A 21741-nucleotide genomic window follows, 5' to 3' on the forward strand; every position below is an offset into this window, starting at 1 on the left:
GATCGAGGCTGAACTGGGTGCGGGAACAGAAACTTGCACTTGGGTCGCTCTGCCACCCGCCTCCCCTTGTTCCGATATTAGCAGCAGAGCACAGCTCTGTTTTCACCCCAAAAGCGCGGATCTCGCTCTGAGCCCGGGTCTAAACCATTGCGTTTACAACAAACCGACAGCTCAACAATGGGACTCCCTCCGTATCCCGGCCATACTATGGATCGTATCCCAAATAAAGCGCTTTTCGCTTGAGACGGAAACATAACAGGCTTGGATTTTGGGAGTGACTCACCTCCCCTTCCCCAGAGTTTGATAAAAAAAAAAAAAAAAACAGTTCACAACCAAGATGGCCGCCGATCCCATGCAGGTAGGAAAAGTTTTTTATTTCATACAATACAGATGTAAAGAATCTTAAAGTGTGCACGTTGACTTTTACGCTTTAAAAGCATAGTATGCGCAGCTCTCTCGCGCACTTTCAAACCACTACTTTTCTTTCTTTGGGACGAGCTGCTCCCTCCACCGAGGAGCTCATGACACGGGAAAACGGGGAATGTGGCCCGAAAACGCTTTAGAGCTTGTATTTCCCCCGTACAGTCATATTAGCGTCTCCACATAAAGTTGTATTTAGATTTTATGCCATGTTGCCTAGTGGAAACACGGAGTTGTGATGTATTGCAATTGTACACACTGGCTGTGTCTCAAAACCCAGTGAGCTGCCTACCTAGACAGCAAAACTGGTTGAAGAGGTAAACTAAAACAGATTTAAATAAAGCTAATGGACAATCGTTAAGTAAGTCCACTGCCTCTATTGTGGTATTACCACAGTATCCCTACTGTGAGATGTAGTATAGTAAAGTTTACTATACTGTGAATTTTAGAATTAACTTCTGTTCTAATGGTTTATGTTTGTGTTTTTCAACAAATGATTTTGGGCTTGTCTTTTTGTTCAGTGCTGAACTGCAGTCTTGTTTCTAACACTTTGAAACTAGTTATCAAGATAGTGTAAATTGTCTTTTAATAACCTGAGTGGTTTGTTGGTTAAAGTAAACTTACAAACAAAACAATTTATATATAAACTATTATTTTTTAAAACGTTTATCTGCTTTTAAGATGTCTTAAACATCGAAATTAGGTTTTTGCTAAATTGATGATGGTCAGTAACTGCAAAAAGGTGTCAGGCATTATAACTTTACTTCATTAAAATGAATTATTTTGGAAAGCGACTTCTAGATTAAGCCTTTTACTATAATACTATATTTACTATAATATTTATTTGAGTCCACCCATTTTTACTTTTTCTGTTATTCACAGTGACACCATTTCTGAGCATTTGTGCTGTCAGGTGTCATTTTGCCAGTGCGTTCAAATTACAACCAGGAATCTGTTGTGTTTTTCTCAGTTTTTGTAAACTGGAAATGATACTGTTGTTACTGAAACATGTTTTGTCAGCCTTTTTCTCATAACTGATAAGTCCAATGGTAGCTATTATGGAAAGTGGACGAGACACTGCTGCATAATTAGTTTTTATGTGGTGAATGAGAGGTCTGGAGACACTGTTGTTGGTTAAAATGCTCTTCAGGACTGTATGAAGGGAGATTTTAACCCTCATCAGTTCGAGTATTATAATGGAGCATTTTTTGTCCCACAGATTGTGATGTTTTGATATTGGTTTTGTGTGTGTTTCACCTGAGTGTAGCGGCACAAGTGAGGAAGAGATAAGGTACAGCTGGCTCCTAAAATGTAGGACAGTTGCTTTTCCATGACCTTCAGTTGACCCATGAGTCAGTGCTGTACATGCAAGCAGACTCAGAGTGTCAAAACATGTATGTCAGCTCTTTATTATTTGTTTTATTTCTTTCTGCAGACAGTGAGATTTCAAAGTCATGGATGAAGATGGATATTTTCAGCTTTATATTTTGAATTAAGAATGCACAATATATCACTAACATATCAATTATACACAAACATCGGAAGTATTTCAATTTATCTGTATCTGTCAATATTGGATATTTAAAGGTGTAATTCACCGTTGGCAAGATGGGGTTTTAATAAAAAGTTGGCAGTCTGTTCAGTAAAAAGACATTTTTTAAAATCGATTTACGTCATCTGGCGTAATTTTTGCTGGCAGATATAAGGGCATAACTTGGTCCTGGTAGAATGGAAAAATAATACACACTGTGAACTTACTTTCACTACAGACATTGTAACAATACAAAGCTGGTTTGAAATTGGAAAACATCCCCTTTAAATGTACATGGTCATTTAGATTACCTCTGCTGTTATCTAATGCTTACTCAAAGTTAATCTATAAAAACACACTGTTAAATGTAAATTGTCAGCAAGTGTCAAAATAACTATATTCTTCATGCTATGCGTTATATTGCTGTAATGCCTCACTTGTAGCATTGAAATGACTGATTTTAGTTGTTAGTGTTTTCTTTTTTCATTTAGACAAAATAATTTTAAAATTTAACATCAGCCGTGTATCAGTTGATATCTTATTGGTATCTCCCAGAGTAAAATTATCAGTGCATCTCCATTTTTAATATTTGATGTATTTGAACAATATGACCATTATGGATTCAGATATATTTTGTTTATTGTCTGTGCATGCTTGACGAAGCTCACCTTCACCCTCCTTTAGACCTGAATGAGCACATTCTGCTGAAAGTTTTGTTTTAAGCTTTATTTATGGCTCCACTTTCCCCTGGAGGAAGATTAGAGGAGCCATGTCAGTTCTCTTACATGTTGTCAGTGAGCTCATGAAGAGCTGGGCTAAGCAGGATTTGGCTCACCCACTCAGACCAGTTATCCTCCCTGCTGATGTCAGTGATACTGTGCTTCTTTATGTGTGTCTCTGTGTGTTTTTGTTCATGCTTAGGGGTTTGTGCGCAGGGTGCGCTAGGAGATGTGAATGCAATATATCATGAATCATGATACTGGTGACAATTATTCTTTGGGAGGGAATTTCCTTCAGGTGTTTACTAAGAATCTTATTTTTTGCATGGAAAAAAGACCTACGGGAGTCTTTGAAATTGTTTTAAAAGACTAAGGTAAGGATATTGACATAAAAATGTTAATATATGTTTATTTTGTACAGGCTCACATGGTTTCGGACCGGCTGGGCCTGGGGCACAACCTTGACCTGTCTGATACCATGGTGCAGCAGAAACTAGACGAAATCAAGGAGCAGATCAAGAGGGAGATCCGCAAAGAGCTGAAGATCAAAGAAGGGGTGGAGAACCTTAGAAAGGTCACCACAGAAAAAAAGAGACTGGCATATGTTGATAATATGCTCAAGAAATCCAACAAGAAGTTAGAGGAGCTGCATCAAGAGCTGCAGGAGCTCAACGCTCATATTGTGGTGAAGGATCCAGAGGATCTTCTCTTAGGTATGAGCAAAGCTCTCATAAGTAAACTTTAACCATCTGTAGTGTCATCAATATTTGTACACACATACTACCATCTAAAAGTGTGAGGTCAGGAAGATATATTTAAAAAAAAAATTATACTTTTATTCAACAAGGATGCATAAAGTGACAGTAAAGACATTTCTAAAGTTATAAAAGATTTCTATTTGAAATAAATGCTTTGAAGAGTCCAAAAAAGTTATCATGGTTTCTACAAAACTATTAAGCAGCACAAACTTTCAACATTGATAATAATGATAAATGTTTTTGAGCAGCAAATTAGAGTGATTTCTGAAGGATTGTGTGACACTAAAGACTGGAGTAATTGCTGATGAAAATTCAGCTTTGACTTTGAATTAATTTTAAGATGTATATAAACAGAAAACTGTTTAAATTATAATAATATTTCACAATATTGCTGTTTTTACTATATTAGTGATCAAATAAATGCAGCCTTGGTGAGCATAAGACCATACGTGTTGGTAACAACTGAGAAAACTGTATTAGACTTCAAATATATATATATATATATATATATATATATATATATATATGTTATATATAAAATAAGTCTAATACAGTTTCTCATTATGAAGGTGCTGCATCTTACATACTTATCATACATACATTTTCACCCATTCTTACTGATGCTGCCAAGACTTTACAAATCATTCTTGCAGTTTCCTGTGGGTCATCCTTTCATTTGAGCCTTGCTATTTTTATATAACGTGCTTCTCCACGGTGTCCAAGAATCACTTTTTGATTGTTTTGAAGATAAATTGCTTTTACATGTGAGATATGTGAACCTAGACAGTAACACACTACAGGTGTAGCAGTTCTGGACTATAATATTTAGTTGTGAGGATATCTGCCAGAAGCTTCATCAGATCTCTCACCCTACTAACCACATCCTTATACGCGACAAGATGTAGCCTGGCATGGAAATTATCTGATGAGAAGGGGCTTTTGTTTGGTGACTCAGCGCAAGAGGAATGTCTCCGCTTGTCACACCTCTGTGTTGACCTCCTCAGTCTGTGTCGGCTAAGCAGAAATCAGCAGATGCCACTGGAAGACAACAGCGCTCCAGTGCCCCTGCCTCGCTGGTGAAGTCATAGTTGCGCAGGTCTGGTTGGGAGTCCAGACAGTGGAACTGGTCAGGCTGTTCCACTCGCTGCTGATCAGCTCTTATTACATCCATTACACAGACACACGTTTGTATTTGTGTATAGCAAATAAGTATGACATATATAGTTAGACCAGTATGTTATAAGGCTTTAATCTACTTTTAAGCACCTCTAAAGTCTCATTGTAATACCTACTGTGTGGGTGCGTTATTCCTTAACCTGCGGACTTTGTTTATAATAACCACAACAGAGGCATCTGTATTTATGCCTTGCGTAATGATGTGACTCAGGAGGCAGGTGCTGAACAAAAAACACTTGTTCTTCATTAGCATGTGCTTCCAGACTAAGGTGCTTTGTGAAGATTTATTTATCACAGACGACCTTTTGGCTTCCACTCTGAAGCTCAACAACCTTGAAGAGGTTTTGTAATGGGGTAAATCATCAAGAAGAGAGGTGTTCATACTCTTGTGCGTGTTGTCTATGGCAGCAGTTTTGTTTAGATCAACGCATTTGTGGAGATATGTTATATTTTGAGTTTGGTGCGATTTGAATCTGATATATGGCTGGTTGATAAACAATAATCAAAATTGTATCTCAATATTTTCATTCATTTAATGATATAAAATATACGCTACTGTTTTCAATGTTTTAAAAGAAGTCTCTTAAACTCAAGTCTCACAGGCTGCATTTATTTGATAAAAAAAACAGTAATATTTATATATATATATATATATAAGTTATAAATTGATTAGCATTTTAATGAGTGAAATAAGTATTTCTGGCTCCCGGGTGTCTTTTATACAGGTAAGGAGCTGAGATTAGGAGCACTCTCTTAAAGGGATGTGCTCCTAATCTCAGTTTGTTACCGGTGTAAAAGACAACCTGTCCACAGAATCAATCAATCAATCAGATTCCAAACTCACCACCATGTCCAAAATCAAAGAGCTGTCCAAGGATGTCAGGGAGAAGATTGTAGACCTATGCAAGCCTGGAATAAGCTACAAGACCATCGCCAAGCAGCTTGGTGAGAAGGTGACAACAGTTGGTGCGATTATCCGCAAATGGAAGAAACACAAAATGACTGTCAATCTCCCTCGGTCTGGGGCTCCATGCAAGATCTCACCTCGTGGAGTTTCAATGATCATGAGAACGGGGAGGAATCAGCCCAGAACTACACGGGAGGATCTTGTCAATGATCTCAAGGCAGCTGGGACCATAGTCACCAAGAAAACAATTGGTAACACACTAAGCTGTGAAGGACTGAAATCTTGCAGCGCCCGCAAGGTCCACTTGCTCAAGAAAGCACATGTACAGGCCCGTCTGAAGTTTGCCAATGATTTAGAGGAGAGCTGGGTGAAAGTGTTGTGGTCAGATAAGATCAAAATCAAGCTCTTTGGCATCAACTCAACTCTCAGGAATGCTGCCTATGACCCCAAGAACACCATCCTCACCTTCAGACATTGAGGTGGAAACATTATGCTTTGGGGGTGTTTTTCTGCTAAGGGGACAGGACAACTGCACCGCATCAAAGGGACGATGGACGGGGCCATGTACCGTCAGGGCCAGGGCATTGAAACCAACCAGGGCATTGAAAATGGGTCGTGGATGGGTATTCCAGCATGACAATGACCCAAAACATATGGCCAAGGCAACAAAGGAGTGGCTCAAGAAGAAGCACATTAAGGTCCTGGAGTGGCCTAGCCAGTCTTTAGACCTTAATCCCACAGAAAATCTGTGGAGGGAGCTGAAAGTTCAAGTTCCCAAACGTCAGCCTCGAAACCTTAATGACTTGGAGAGGATCTGCAAAGAGGAGTGGAAATAAATCTCCTGAGATGTGTGCAAACCTGGTGGCCAACAACAAGAAACGTCTGGCACCAGTACTACTGCTTTACTTCGATGACATGAGTGCAGCTCCTGTGACTTGCTTGAGAGGTTTGGTCATAGGAGTGGTACTGGTGATGAACTTATCCACCGTGTGTGTATGTGTGGCAACAAACACATACACACACACACACGGTGCAGCCCTATGGGAAATGCTTTTTCTGGATTATTCTGTTTCTCACTGTTAAAATAATTATACCATTATAATTATAGACTGATTATTTCTTTGTCAGTGCAGTAATATTGATTTCTTTTTCAATTTATTTAGCCTTTTATTACATGGAACATGTTGATTTAACTGAAAACTAGGAGACGTGAGAAAAGTGATTCATGTTAAAGAATTGACCTTACCAGCTGTATTATTGCTGTTGAAGTTTAAATCATAGATGCTACCAAAAACATCTGTTTCTTTGTGTGTGTTTTGCCTACCACTATATTTTTTTATTACACAGCTCTGCAGTCACATAAAGTGCCTTTGTGAGAGCTGATGTTTTTGTTTGTTATTAGCAGAAGTCTAACAGGTTTCGTTTATCTGTAGAGATGGGGGAGTTTTTACTTGTCTGTACATGAAAAGTAGTGCTGTTCTTCATTGAAATAATTTTCATTTTCACAGTCCTTCATCAAAGCAACCAAAAAACATTCCTGGAAAACTGCAAAACTTACACCCTCATAAGCGTGCTTACAACATATGGCCAGATTTTTAACCAATAAAAATAGTTTGAAATGAATCAAAAGCATAAATATTCTCACTTGAATTAGGGCAGCTTCTAAGCTTGACTCTTAATGTTACTCAAAGGTCACACAAAGAATCAGGTAGTCTTGTTGCAACGTCCTTCCTGTTTTTTATGGTTTAGCCAAAAATCTGGAAGTGGCCACAGAAAACTGCATAAAATTTCTGTTGCTCTCAGACTACTCAACTCTCTCTTCTGACCCAAAGAAACATTATTTAGTTGGTACTGGTGTTGTGAAGTAGTTAAAGTTATGAGTTGGCAACCAAACAACATTGGAGAGCATTGACTTTGATTGTATTGGCAAAAAACAAAGACATTTCTCAAATTCTCTTTTACTTCATATAGGTTTGAGTGATATGATGGTGAATAAATGATGACAAATTATAATTTTTGGAGAACTATCTTAATTCTAAATTGCTTCAGGAAGTCTGTCTTTAGAATCTCTTCGGATCCTACTAACTTCTGCCATTTTTTTCCCAGATTGCCCTCTTACGTTGGACAGCCCTAAAAGTGAAGCACGAACATGCACTATCAGCAGCAGACTAGCAGCCCTGAAAAAACAGAACGATATTGAATTGAAGGTGAAACAGGGGGCCGAGAACATGATCCAGATGTATTCAAATGGCTCCTCAAAGGTAGTGTACCATTTGGTTTTATTTAATGACTCCTTTCGCTTGAGGCTTTTTTTTCTTTTTACCAGTGATGTACAATCCAGGTTCTGTTGTTTACAAAGCACATGAGAGAACACTATATAACCATCTTGGCCCTGAACCAGTCAAAAGTTTGGAGTCAGTAAAATGTAAATGGTTATGAAAGAAGCCTATTATGCTTACCAAGGCTGCAATTATTTGATGAATAATATAGTAAAAACTGTGAAATATGATTACATTTTAAAATATCTCATCTATTTTAATATATTTTAAAATGTAATTAATTCTTTGATGGCAAAGCTACATTTCAGCAGCCATTACTCCAGTTTTCAGTGTCACATGATCCTTCAGAAATCATTCTAATGTGCTGATTTGCTGCCCAAGAAACATTTCAGTTGCACAGTTTAATATTTTTGTGGAATCCAAGTTACATGTTTTAAAGATTATTTGCTGAATAGAAAGTAGCAGTATTGAAATAAACATCTTTTGGAACTTTATAAATGACTTATCCATAATTTTGCCATAATTAATTGCATACTTGATGAAAAAATGTAGGCTATTCCTATCCTTAAAATTCTTACTGACCCCAAACTTTTGAATGGTAGTGTATGTGTAAGCAAAAATTGCCAACACACATAAAGTACATCTAAATTCACTTGGATAGAAATACAGGCACCAGTACTACTGCTTTACTTCGATGACATGAGTGCAGCTCCTGTGAGAGAGGTTTAGTCATATAGAAGTGGTGCTGGTGATGAACTTATCCCCTCTGGCAACACATACACACGGTGCAGCCCTATGGGAAATTAGCAAGGGCTGATGTCATCCAGGAAATGACTTGTAAACAGAAGCCTTTCCTTCTCACACACTCTTGGCATGGTAGCAGTGCCTGGAATATGTTTAGCCTTTGACCAGCTTGCACAAGAGTGCTACCAGTGTTAAATATTTTACATTAATAATATAAAGTGAAGTAAAAAAACACTTTTAAAAAGATAATGAAAACTGAAGCAGAAAGAAAATTTCCTGTCACCACATAAAATCTGTATTTGTTTTTGCATTACTCGATTTAATGTTGACCTTGCAGGACAGAAAACTGCTTGCAACAGCTCAGCAGATGCTTCAAGACAGCAAAACCAAGATCGAGTTCATCCGAATGCAGATTCTCAAAGCCAACCAAACCAGCGAGCTCAGCTTCGACAACAGTGATGTCATTGGTAACATTCACACGTAGTTCCTCCAGCATTAGCATTCACAGTTCAACAAACACAAACCAATAAACATATCTGTGGTGTTGTGGTGCAGCCAAACCCATCATCAGTCCACTGGACCTGCGGGTGGAGGAGCTCTGCCATCACACACGGATAGAGTACGCTGTGGCCGAGGGGGCCAAGAACGTCATGAAGCTGTTGGGCTCTGGTAAACTGGCTGAGAAGAGGGCTCACTCAGAGGTATTTTCAACTGTACCGTCATCATCACCTTCTGAACTGACCTTGTTGATGCATCTGACCTTTAGCACTATTTTTAAGTTTTAACCCTTTGACCTTTGCAGTCTTGGAAAAGAAGGTGGCCAGAGAGACCACCAGCAGTGTATGAAAAATAAATAAATAATATATATATATAGGTGCATATCAGAAAATTTGAATATGGTGAAAGTTCATTTTTTCTTGTAACTTATTTCAAAAAGTGAAATATTTTAGATTCATTACATGTAAAGTAAAACACTTCACAGTAATATCATGGTCAGCAAAGCACTTGGAAGTGGTTTTGGCACTGTGGGCAGGTGCTAAAGTCCTGCTGGAATTCTGGAACCCAATTTCTTCCTTCTAGTCAACTTTGCATTTAACCCTCTGGTTGTGTTCGGACTCCGGTCACGCCTTTTGTGTTACCGGTCAAAAATGACCGGACTCCAAACAACTGCTTATAAATCTGTCATTATGCTATATTATCACCAAATATTGGATTCAATCTTTTTGTCAACTTGTTTTCTTTCATTTAGGACTGGTTTTGTGTTTCTATTTGCTTCTGTTTAATCGTAGGCCTCATTTATCCGAGAGTAGGTACCTCATTTTTTGAGTGAAAAAAGCATTTTTTATGAATAATTTTCACAATATTAAACAAAAAAATATAAAATTTTGCACTGTTTCTCACACTAGTGTACTTTAATGTTTAATCAGGAAGTTTGCTTTTAAATGCTTTTATTTTGTACAAAATTGCAAAAAGTCACACTCGTGGTGTTCCCGGTCAAAAATGACCGGACTCCGAACAACTGCTTATAAATCTGTCAATATACTATATTATCACAAAATATTAGATTCAATCTTTTTGTCAACTTGTTTTCTTTCATTTAGGACTGGTTTTGTGTTTCTATTTGCATCCGATTAATCGTAGGCCTCATTTATCTGAAAGTAGGTACCTAATTTTTTGAGTGAAAAAATAATTTTTTATGAATAATTTTCACAATATGAGAGAAACAATTATGAAAATTTGCACTGTTTCTCACACTAGTGTGCTTTATTGTTTAATCAGGAAGTTTGCTTTTAAATGCTTTTATTTTGTACAAAATTGCAAAAAGTCACACTCGTGGTGTTCCCGGTCAAAAATGACCGGACTCCAAACAACTGCTTATAAATCTGTCATTATGCTATATTATCACCAAATATTGGATTCAATCTTTTTGTCAACTTGTTTTCTTTCATTTAGGACTGGTTTTGTGTTTCTATTTGCTTCTGATTAATCATAAGCCTCATTTATCCGAGAGTAGGTACCTCATTTTTTGAGTGAAAAAAATTTTTTTTATGAATAATTTTCACAATATTAAACAAAAAATTATAAAAATTTGCACTATTTCTCACAATAGTGTACTTTAATGTTTAATCAGGAAGTTTGCTTTTAAATGCTTTTATTTTGTACAAAATTGCAAAAAGTCACACTCGTGGTGTTCCCGGTCAAAAATGACCGGACTCCAAACAACTGCTTATAAATCTGTCAATATGCTATATTATCACAAAATATTGGATTCAATCTTTTTGTCAACTTGTTTTCTTTCATTTAGGACTGGTTTTGTGTTTCTATTTGCATCCGATTAATCGTAGGCCTCATTTATCTGAAAGTAGGTACCTCATTTTTTGAGTGAAAAAATTATTTTTTATGAATAATTTTCACAATATGAGAGAAAAAATTATGAAAATTTGCACTGTTTCTCACACTAGTGTGCTTTAATGTTTAATCAGGAAGTTTGCTTTTAAATGCTTTTATTTTGTACAAAATTGCACAAAGTAACACTTGTCAAAAATGGCCGGCCATTGAAAGTGAATGGGGAAGAATGAAAGAAACAACTAGTGTTCAGGAGCATGTTGTGCTTGCAAACATAAATGCCTTGGACCAGTGCGTGCATGTATACTCACGCTATCACACACACACACACACACACACACACACACACACACACACACACACACACATCTATGCATACAAACTATTGTATTACACCTATTTCATCCTACCCTGAACTGTATGCAATATGCTTTTATGAATCTCATATTATAACTCTCTCTCTCTCACACACACACACACAATGCACACAAATGCTCAAACTGCCTTGTCTTTGGCCTGCATTGACTTCAAAATAATCTTTTTTTTTCCATCCCTCGACCAGAACGTTACATCAACTTCAGCTGGGTCCTCAAAATCAGAAGATTGCTTCTTTTCAGTTGTTGCAAGGTTTTCAGCTTGTCCAGTGATATTTTTATCTTCCAATATATCTTGCAATGCATCGTCACTGTAAAATTCTTCTTCAGTTGTCTCTTCCTCGTGTAAATGACAAGCAAGGCACTGTGAGGCATTTGTATGCTCTAGCATTTAATTGTAAACTTTTGTTTACTCTGAGAGAACACGAAAGCCTCTAAACATATTGTCATAATGTTTTGTCTAGTACGGAGCCGCTTAGAGCTCATGGTGGTGGAAAGATTTCGGGGTGGGTGAAAAAAAATCGGGGTGGGAGGAAAAAATATTTTTCAAATCTTTTGCGTTCCCTCGCAAAACTTTGCATTCTCTCGCAAAGATGTTTGCGTTCCCTCGCAAAACTTTGCGTACATATTTGCAAGAGAACGCAAAGTTTTGCAAGAGAAAGCAAACATCTTTGCGAGAGAACGCAAAGTTTTGCGAGAGAAAGCAAACATCTTTGCGAGAGAACGCAAACATCTTTGCGAGAGAACACAGTTTTGCGAGAGAACGCAAACATCTTTGCGAGAGAACGCAAACATCTTTGCGAGAGAACGCAAGCATCTTTGCGAGAGAACACAAAGTTTTGCGAGAGAACGCAAACATCTTTGCGAGAGAACGCAAACATTTTTGCGAGAGAACGCAAACATCTTTGCGAGAGAACACAAAGTTTTGCGAGAGAACGCAAACATCTTTGCGAGAGAACGCAAAGTTTTGCGAGAGAAAGCAAACATCTTTGCGAGAGAACGCAAACATCTTTGCGAGAGAACGCAAACATCTTTGCGAGAGAACGCAAACATCTTTGCGAGAGAACACAAAGTTTTGCGAGAGAACGCAAACATCTTTGCGAGAGAACGCAAGCATCTTTGCGAGAGAACGCAAGCATCTTTGCGAGAGAACACAAAGTTTTGCAAGAGAACGCAAACATCTTTGCGAGAGAACGCAAGCATCTTTGCGAGAGAACGCAAAGTTTTGCGAGAGAACGCAAACATCTTTGCGAGAGAACGCAAAAGATTTGAAAAATATTTTTTCCTCCCACCCCAAATTTTTTTCACCCACCACGAAATCTTTCCACCACCATGAGCTCTAAGGGGCTCCGTAGTCTAGAATATGTGGTGAAAGAAAAGATTATTTTTGAGGTCAATGCAGGCTAAAGACAAGGCAGTCTGAGCATGTGTGTGTGTGTGTGTGTGTGAGAGAGAGAGAGAGAGAGAGAGAGAGAGAGAGATCCTTTTTTATTCATAAAAGGATATTGCATGCAGTTCAGGGTAGGATGAAATAGGTGTAATAAAATAGTTTGTATGCATGGATGGATGGGTGTGTGTGTGTGTGTGTGCGCGTGCGTGTGTGCGCATGTGTGTGTGTGATAGCTTGAGTATAAATGCATCCACACATGCAAAGGTCCAAGGTCTTTGTTTGCAAGCACAACATGCTCCTGAACACTAGTTGTTTCTTTCATTCTTCCCCATTCACTTTCAATGGCCGGCAATTTTTGACAAGTGTTACTTTGTGCAATTTTGTACAAAATAAAAGCATTTAAAAGCAAACTTCTTGATTAAACATTAAAGTACACTAGTGTGAGAAACAGTGCAAATTTTCATAATTTTTTCTCTCATATTGTGAAAATTATTCATAAAAAATGCTTTTTTCACTCAAAAAATGAGGTGCCTACTTTCAGATAAATGAGGCCTACGATTAATCGGATGCAAATAGAAACACAAAACCAGTCCTAAATGAAAGAAAACAAGTTGACAAAAAGATTGAATCCAATATTTTGTGATAATATAGCATAATGACAGATTTATAAGCAGTTGTTTGGAGTCCGGTCATTTTTGACCGGGAACACCACGAGTGTGACTTTTTGCAATTTTGTACAAAATAAAAGCATTTAAAAGCAAACTTCCTGATTAAACATTAAAGTACACTAGTGTGAGAAACAGTGCAAATTTTTATAATTTTTTGTTTAATATTGTGAAAATTATTCATAAAAAATATTTTTTTCACTCAAAAAATTAGGTGCCTACTCTCAGATAAATGAGGCCTACGATTAATCAGAAGCAAATAGAAACACAAAACCAGTCCTAAATGAAAGAAAACAAGTTGACAAAAAGAATGAATCCAATATTTAGTGATAATATAGCATAATGACAGATTTATAAGCAGTTGTTCGGAGTCCGGTCATTTTTGACCGGGAACACAACGAGTGTGACTAGGTGAAATAAAACCCACAAAAAATTACGAAAATTCTAAAAAAATTTATGAGAAATACTTGTACCCTATGTGCGCAAAGTCAGTAAGTTTGAGTCCAATGCGATAACGTTAACTAGTATTTTCAGGAAAAAGAAAAAAAATTTCTGGTGAATTTGACCCGAACACAACCAGAGGGTTAATATGCTTTGATACAGCACTCCTTGAACAGCCACCCCTTTCAGTAATGACCCTCTGTGACTTACTCTCTTTGTGGAGCGTATCAGTGATAGTCTTCTGGACCATTGCCAAGTCAGCAGTGTTCTGACTTGGCAATTATTATTGTGGTTTCAAAGAACAAGAGATACCCAGAATTTATACTGTATGGATGGTCATTTATTGAAACTCAAATGTAAATATTCTAATATTTTGAGATACTGATTTTTTACTTTCATGAGCTGTAAGCTCTAATCATCAAAATTAAAACAATTTATTTATTTTTTACTTGTAATGCATCTGAAATATATGAAAGTTTAACTTTTTGAAATGTTACAAGAGAATTTGTTACTTTTTCACCATATTCTAATTTTCTGAGATGCACCTGTATATATGACAAGACAAGACAAGGACTTTGATGAAAGGTTTAGATCCACTTCAAAATGTTGACATATAACATTTCACACTTACAAATAAGAAAGCTTACAATTTAATTTAATAAGCTTATTTGTGTGAAATAAATTAAATTAATTGAGTTTAATTTGTAAGCTTGCTTACTTGTATGACATAAAAATCAAATAATATATAGGGGGGTTTTTTATTCATTTTTTTTTTGTAATTTACATATTTAAGTTGTGACAATGAATACTGTTTCCAGGTCCAAGCCTCTACTCCATTTCAATTGAGAATATCTCAACAGTCATTTATGAGCACTATTATGGCAAACATTTAAGCTAAGCTTTTAAAAACTCAACATGTGGACAAGTTAATAATGACAAAGTTCATTGTTGGTGAATTGTTCTGTTAATGCCATTTTTCAGTTTAGCATCTACAAGGTAAAGGTGTGGCCACATTATGGAAAGTTCAGTGAATATTTGCATGCAGAAAAGGTCCATAGTCTGTCAATCGTGCAGCGATGTATGAAGCACAGCTTACATAGAAGTTACTTACAAACCAAGCAGCTTTCTGTTCATTAATACTGTGAATTTGCATGATCAACTTGAGTACAAGAAGAAAAAACTGAAACTGCGCCGATTGCTATGACTGGATTTCTCCCACAACATTTCGACAAGCAACAGTAAACTGCACCTTTAGATTCATATCTATGCATCCAACTGCCTTTAATTTTTCTGCTGTAATTCTGTGAAATCCAGGCCCAAGCCAGGTTCAATGAGTCCAGTCAGAAGCTGGATTTGTTGAAGTATTCCCTGGAGCAGAGACTCAACGAGCTTCCGAAGAACCATCCCAAGAGCAGTCTGATCATGGAGGAGTTATCTCTTATGTCCTCTCCGGCCCTCAGTCCTCGCCAGAGCTTCATATCCACACAGAATCACAACAGCACTGTTAAAAACCAGTACAGCACCAAACCTGCTGCACTCACAGGTGAGCAACACATATTACCTTCAGATTTACCTTAATGTTATTAAAGTGTTATATGAAGCTGTAAACTGGGGTCAGTAAAATAAAAAATAAAAAAAAGATATTCAGCTAGAATGCATTAAATTGATCAGAGGTGACATAAAAGACGTTTAGAATCTTACAAAAGATTGATTCTTTTTTTTAAATAAATGCTATTCTTTTAAACGTTCACCAAAGTATCCTGAAATAAAATGTCATGGTTTCCAGAAAAATATTAGGCAGCACAACTGTTTTCAGCATATTAAAAATGTATCTTGAGCATCAAAGCAGCATATTAAAATGGTTTCTGAAGGATCACGTGACACTGAAGACTGGAGTAATGGCTGCTGAAAATTCAGCGTTGCCATCACAGGAATACATTGCATGTTGAGATGCATTAAAATAGAAACCATTATTTTAAATTGCAATAATATTTCACAATATTACTGTTTTCAATACATTTTTCATATAAATTTAGCCTGCGTGAGCATAAGGCTTCTTTCAAAAACATAAAAAAAATCATACTGACCCCACACTTTCAAATGGCAGCGCATTTTAATGGTGATTGTCATTGACTAAAACAGGCAAATTAGAGGTTCGGCTCATGGGATGTCAGGACCTGTTAGACAATGTTCCTGGCCGGTCTAAAGCCACGTCGGTGCCGCTGCCCGGTTGGAGTCCCAGTGAAACGCGCTCCTCTTTCATGAGCCGTGGGAACCGCAGAGGAACCAGCGTTCGGAATCTCTCCAAAAATGACGACTTGTCCAGTTGAGTAGTTCTTAGTGCTTAGTGGCTTTTCATCAGCCTTTCATTTGACTTTACAATTAAAAAGCAAAGCTGTAGCAGTTGAGAAGCTTAATGTCTGTATGCGTCTCTGTTTGTCTCCAGATGAAATTAGTGCTGTTCTGAAGCTTGACAACACTGTAGTTGGTCAGACCAGTTGGAAACCTATCAGTAATCAGTCGTGGGACCAGAAGTTTACATTAGAGCTAGACCGGGTAAACTCAGTGTACATGTTTATTTATGCATAAAACACTTATGGGTCTTGTTTATATATACTTTGGCAAATGTTTGTTTACCACAGTCTCGTGAGCTGGAGATCTCTGTGTATTGGAGAGACTGGCGGTCCCTTTGTGCGGTGAAATTCCTGCGACTGGAGGACTTCCTGGACAATCAGCGGCACGGAATGTGCCTTTACCTTGAGCCACAAGGGACTCTGTTTGCAGAGGTACCTTTACAATATTGTCTCAGCGATCAATACATTCCCACAAAGAGCCCTCTGATTAGCAGCCCGGAACTCTGTGAGAAAATCAAAGAGGAATTCCTCACGCTCAGTGGCCCCTGAAACCCCCGGGCAGGTTTTCCCACCTTTGCTTCTCTAAAGAAACTGAGCCTAGTAGATCTGAAGTGGAATTTGATTAGTTTACAGAGCTTGATCTAAAAGCCATTTTTGTTACAGGTTACCTTTTTTAATCCAGTCATTGAGAGAAGAACCAAACTCCAAAGGCAGAAAAAGATCTTCTCAAAGCAACAAGGTGAGGGTATTTCTTCAACACGGTAGAGTATTATGAAAATTTAGCAATTTGACAATTCATCAAAAGGGTCATGTTAAGGTTTCTTGAGCAAAAACAAAAAAACACTTGAAAAATAGCTTTGTAGGACCATTTGCCAGACCTATAGAATTAAATTGTGGCCTTTTTTGGTGGTGCATATTCGAGATTTGTATTTGAACGCCCAAATTGCATGTAATATGCACAGTATGCAAATTGTCCCCTTATAAAAGTCTCTTATGCTTACCAGAGCACTTGCTTGATCAAGCATACAGCAAAACCAGAAATACTGTGAAGTATTACAATTTAAAATACATTATTACAATGTAAAACTTTCTATTGTAATATATTTTAAAATGTAACTTATTCCTGTTTTTCAGTAGCTGTTACCCCAGTCTTTAGAGTTGAGAACTTTTGTGCTGCTTAATATTTAGGTGGAAAGTGTAATACTTAATAAATGTAAAATGTAAAAAAAATTTCAGGATTCTTTGATGAATAGAAAGTTCAAAAGAACAGCATTTATTTGAATTCGAAATCTTTTATCCACCTTTTTCCTACGCCCCATGATGCTTTTCTTCAATTATGGGAGTAACTTCTGTTTACATTGTAAACAATCAGCAAAAGGTTCACTCTATGAACGCTATAATAAGCATTTTCAAAAACTGGGTACAATGAGGTGACATTATTTTACTTCCTTCAACCATCGATCATTAAAAGGAAATTTATGTGTAAAAGCATTAACAAATCACTTTCAACATGAATAAGTCCTAAAGATCCTCCTCCTATCTGCAGCAATATTACGTACGTGTTAAATATCATTATAGTAATATATGTCTATATTTCGTAACAATGACATTTTACAGCATCCGTGTGAAAACAAACCTAGAAAGAGACATGAGGATTTGAGTAGAAAAATGAAAGATGCTTCGTGCATTCCAGGAAATTATTCATGGTTTATATCGTAAATTAAATTAAGAGAACAGATCACAAATGCACAGTGTATGTTGTATTTTTTCATTTACTTACAGCGGAAGCATGAAAATAATCAGTTAGGAAAATAATGCAGTGGGCTGAAAAGAGCTATTTTATAGATGTTGCTGTATCACGTCACATTAATATACCAAACATAACGTTGTTCTCCTGACTTCTGAAAATAGGAAATGAATGATAATTTACAGCCCATTCAGTCAAAAGGACAGATAAGGATTATTTGTAGCACAACCTTGTGATCTGAAATGATTTGTTGCAGTCTTTTTAGTGGAACTTCCCCAAACTGGAAGAGCCTCCCATGAATTAAACCGCAGTAGGCTCTTTAGCAAAGAGGTGGATAACATTATTAATTTCTTTACTGTCGGTTTGATCAATTTAATGCATCCTTGCTGAATCAAAGTATTAATTTCTTAAACCCTAAACTTTTAACTGTAGTGTAGGCTGGCTACGGGTTTGTGTTTAGGTCTAATACTGGGCAGGCTGTTTTTATTGTATTTATTTTTGTGATGTAACAAAATCTTAAATTTCATAGCAAGCTGGGGAGGAAGTTACAGTTTGTTTACATAGAAATTTAAACTGTTTTATTTCAAAAAGAAAATGTTTTTTAAGAGCAGTTATTAAAAATAAATATTAAATGTGTCACAAAAAACTAATTATGGGCCAATTATAAATAAAATTCCTTTTCATAATACAGGCATACTGCTTGTATTAAAGCAAAACCGTGATTTATTCCCACCTGCCAACAAACCTGGGCTTCAGTCCCAAACCTGCACCTGCACCTTCTGAAAGCGTTCCTTTGTGAAACACCATTTGGTTTAGTTTATGTTGTTGCCATTGTAGCTTTTTGTTTATATTACCCTGATTTCTAAGTAAAGAGGTTTATAGGGGTCTGATAAATGTGTTTCTTCTCATCTCCCATGTCTACAGGGAAACCGTTCCTGCGGGCCCCTCAGATGAGCATCGGTACATGGGGCCGGCTGGTGAGGAGGGCCATTCCCTCTCCCAATAACTCATTTAGTCCTCAAGTAGCAGAGCTGGCAGCTGAGACTGGACACAGCAGTCACCCAGGAACCCCTGCTCTGAGGAGGTAAAGTATGAACATACAATATAATGAACACACTTACTTTGTTAAACTAGTCATTAGGCAATGCTTTCACGTGTCTGTTTGTATTTGTCTGTTCTCTCTAGTGACCCAATAGTAACAAAACTGGACTTTGACAAAGACGCTACACCAAAGCATTACTCTCCTGTTAATATAAGAGAAGTCTTGCCTGAGGACAAGATCCCCAACAAAGAGCAAGATCAGGTAACATCACATATCATGTGGTCGCTGTAGAGATAAGCCGTCTAGGCATCTGTATTGATGTCATCTGTTTCCTTGAAAGCACAGTTCGACTCCTTTAAACTCTGAAGATAAAGATCTGAAGCGGACATGTAATTCATGTTTAGTCTCTCATCTGCCCCCTTGCATTTGAAAGTAAAAGGAAATGCCTTCACCGTTACCTTTATTAACATAACGATAACAGTTCTCCAGTGTCATCTTGTATAAACAGCGGCAGCTGAAAGGCTTATTTTCTTCTTTTACAGGACACTTTGACTTCATTTGGCTACCGAAATGACAGAAATAGCATCATTGTTCAGTCTGAGCTTGCAGAAGTCGTGGAACATGACACTCAGCCGTCAGCGTTACAGCTCATAACTGTCCAAAAGAACACAGGAATAAGGTGAACTATTTATAGTTCTGTTTATAGTTTGTCTTGTACTAGCAAATATACACTCGACATTGCTAAAGTACTTTTGTTGTTGTAGGGACGAAGAGGAAGAACAGTTTCATTTTAGTCTTAAAGACTTTAAATGTGTTGCAGTGTTAGGCCGTGGCCATTTTGGAAAGGTATGAGGCTATTTATGCTTACGGTTTCCTTTTTTAGTGGTGTTTTTACATTTAGATAAAGTATGGTACATAGTTACATAAAATAATGACAGTGACTTTTCCAGCAGAAAACACCACTCGCATAATCTTGTCATTACATCTGTCACTTCACCTTTTCCTTTAGGTGTTATTAGCGGAGTACAGTATTACAGGTGAAATGTTTGCCATCAAGGCCCTTAAGAAGGGAGATATTGTCGCCCGTGATGAGGTTGAAAGGTAAATTGTTCTTCTCTGTTTTATATACGATCATTTGTGAGCAACACCTGTCAGCTACTAGCTGCTGTTTGGTCTTATTTTATCCTGTCTTCTTTTCTATTCTCCCAGTTTGATGTGTGAGAAGAGGATATTCGAGACTGTGAACAGCATGCGGCACCCGTTCCTTGTCAATCTTTTTGCATGTTTCCAGACCAAGGAGCATGTGTGTTTTGTGATGGAGTATGCGGCAGGAGGAGACTTAATGATGCACATTCATGCCGATGTGTTTTCAGAGCCGCGGGCCACGTGAGTGACACAAGAGCATGCTTTTAGGTAATTGCAATCAAGGCTTTATCATCATTACATGTTCTGTTGTTGTTGATTGTTGCAGGTTTTATGCAGCCTGTGTCGTCCTGGGGTTACAGTTTTTACACGAGCACAAGATTGTATACAGGTATTAGAAAAAAATCTGTACTTAACTATTGAATTTTTGACCCAAATATTCATTGTTTTTCATGAAATTCATTTGAGGATTAATAAATGTATTCCTCAGAGATCTGAAGTTGGATAACTTACTGCTTGACACAGAGGGGTTCGTCAAGATTGCTGACTTTGGCCTTTGCAAAGAAGGTAAGGATATGTTTGTTGTTGTGTTGTCTGCTGTACAAGCCCCAGAGACCAATATTCTGCCTTTTTCTGTGTTAGGAATGGGTTACCAAGACAGAACGAGCACTTTCTGTGGCACTCCAGAATTTCTGGCTCCTGAGGTGTTAACTGAAACATCCTACACACGTGCGGTGGACTGGTGGGGGCTCGGCGTGCTTATCTTTGAGATGCTTGTCGGGGAGGTCAGACCTCATCCACATTGTTTTATTCATTTCTCATCATCTCTCTAAATACACTACCTTAAAAGTTTGGGGCAGTATTTTATTTTAAAGTCTCTTATGATCACCAAGGCTACATTTAATTAAATTATTTAATTAAAAGTACATTAAAACATAAAAAATTGGCAATTTGAAATAATTGTTTACCCCAGTCTTCAGTGTCACATGATCCTTCAGAAATCATTCTAATATGCTGATTTGCTGTCTAAGAAATTTGTATTAATGTTTAAAACAGTTAACAGTGGAAACCATGATACATTTTTCTCAGGATTATTTGATGAACAGCATTTATTTGAGAATGAATAAAAGTATTAATTTCTTACAAAAAAAGTCCTTCCTGAATGAAAAGTATTAATTTCTTACAACAACAAAAAAACATCTTAACTGACCTCAAACTTTTGAGTGTACCTCATAACCTAGACGAGAAGATAATCATATTCGTACAAGCAAATGTATTAAGTGTGAAAGCGACAGTATTTTTGTAACACTAAAAATACTTTATACAAGTAAGTGAATTCATGTTTTCATAGTCTCCATTTCCTGGTGATGATGAAGAAGAGGTGTTCGACAGCATTGTGAACGACGAAGTTCGCTACCCAAGATTCCTCTCAACAGAAGCCATCTCCATTATGAGAAGGGTTTGTACTAAGAGCAGCTTTATAGCAGTGTGAATTTACCAGGTGTAGACATGAATATCAGTCTTATTAATGTCTTTCACTTTCACGCAGTTATTAAGAAGGAATCCCGAGCGACGACTTGGTGCTGGTGAACGTGACGCAGAGGATGTGAAGAAACATCTGTTCTTCAGGGTAACTTCTGAACCATCTGGCTGCATGTCTCAATTTATTCCAAGCATTGTATTTTTTTCCCCCTTTTTCTTTCTC

The 21741-nt window shown here is 37.3% G+C and overlaps 1 protein-coding gene across 1 annotated transcript in view; it reads left to right on the forward strand.

Annotated features, from left to right (window-relative positions):
* Positions 1–21741, forward strand: part of LOC306846591 (serine/threonine-protein kinase N2-like) — a 23542-nt gene continuing 1801 nt past the window's right edge. Inside the window, exons 1-21 of the mRNA XM_079380058.1 lie at positions 1–358; positions 3092–3383; positions 7618–7772; positions 8872–9001; positions 9090–9235; positions 15065–15293; positions 15893–16075; positions 16197–16306; positions 16393–16536; positions 16768–16843; positions 18776–18935; positions 19037–19154; positions 19436–19572; positions 19658–19739; positions 19903–19994; positions 20103–20279; positions 20365–20427; positions 20527–20603; positions 20679–20821; positions 21388–21495; positions 21586–21666. Of these exons, the coding sequence (XP_079236184.1) occupies positions 338–358; positions 3092–3383; positions 7618–7772; positions 8872–9001; positions 9090–9235; positions 15065–15293; positions 15893–16075; positions 16197–16306; positions 16393–16536; positions 16768–16843; positions 18776–18935; positions 19037–19154; positions 19436–19572; positions 19658–19739; positions 19903–19994; positions 20103–20279; positions 20365–20427; positions 20527–20603; positions 20679–20821; positions 21388–21495; positions 21586–21666 (2724 nt within the window). The 5' untranslated portion in view covers positions 1–337. The remainder of the gene's footprint in view (positions 359–3091; positions 3384–7617; positions 7773–8871; positions 9002–9089; positions 9236–15064; positions 15294–15892; positions 16076–16196; positions 16307–16392; positions 16537–16767; positions 16844–18775; positions 18936–19036; positions 19155–19435; positions 19573–19657; positions 19740–19902; positions 19995–20102; positions 20280–20364; positions 20428–20526; positions 20604–20678; positions 20822–21387; positions 21496–21585; positions 21667–21741) is intronic.

Source organism: Barbus barbus (genome assembly GCF_936440315.1).
Source record: "Barbus barbus genome assembly, chromosome: 26".
Taxonomy (NCBI): Eukaryota; Metazoa; Chordata; class Actinopteri; order Cypriniformes; family Cyprinidae; genus Barbus; species Barbus barbus.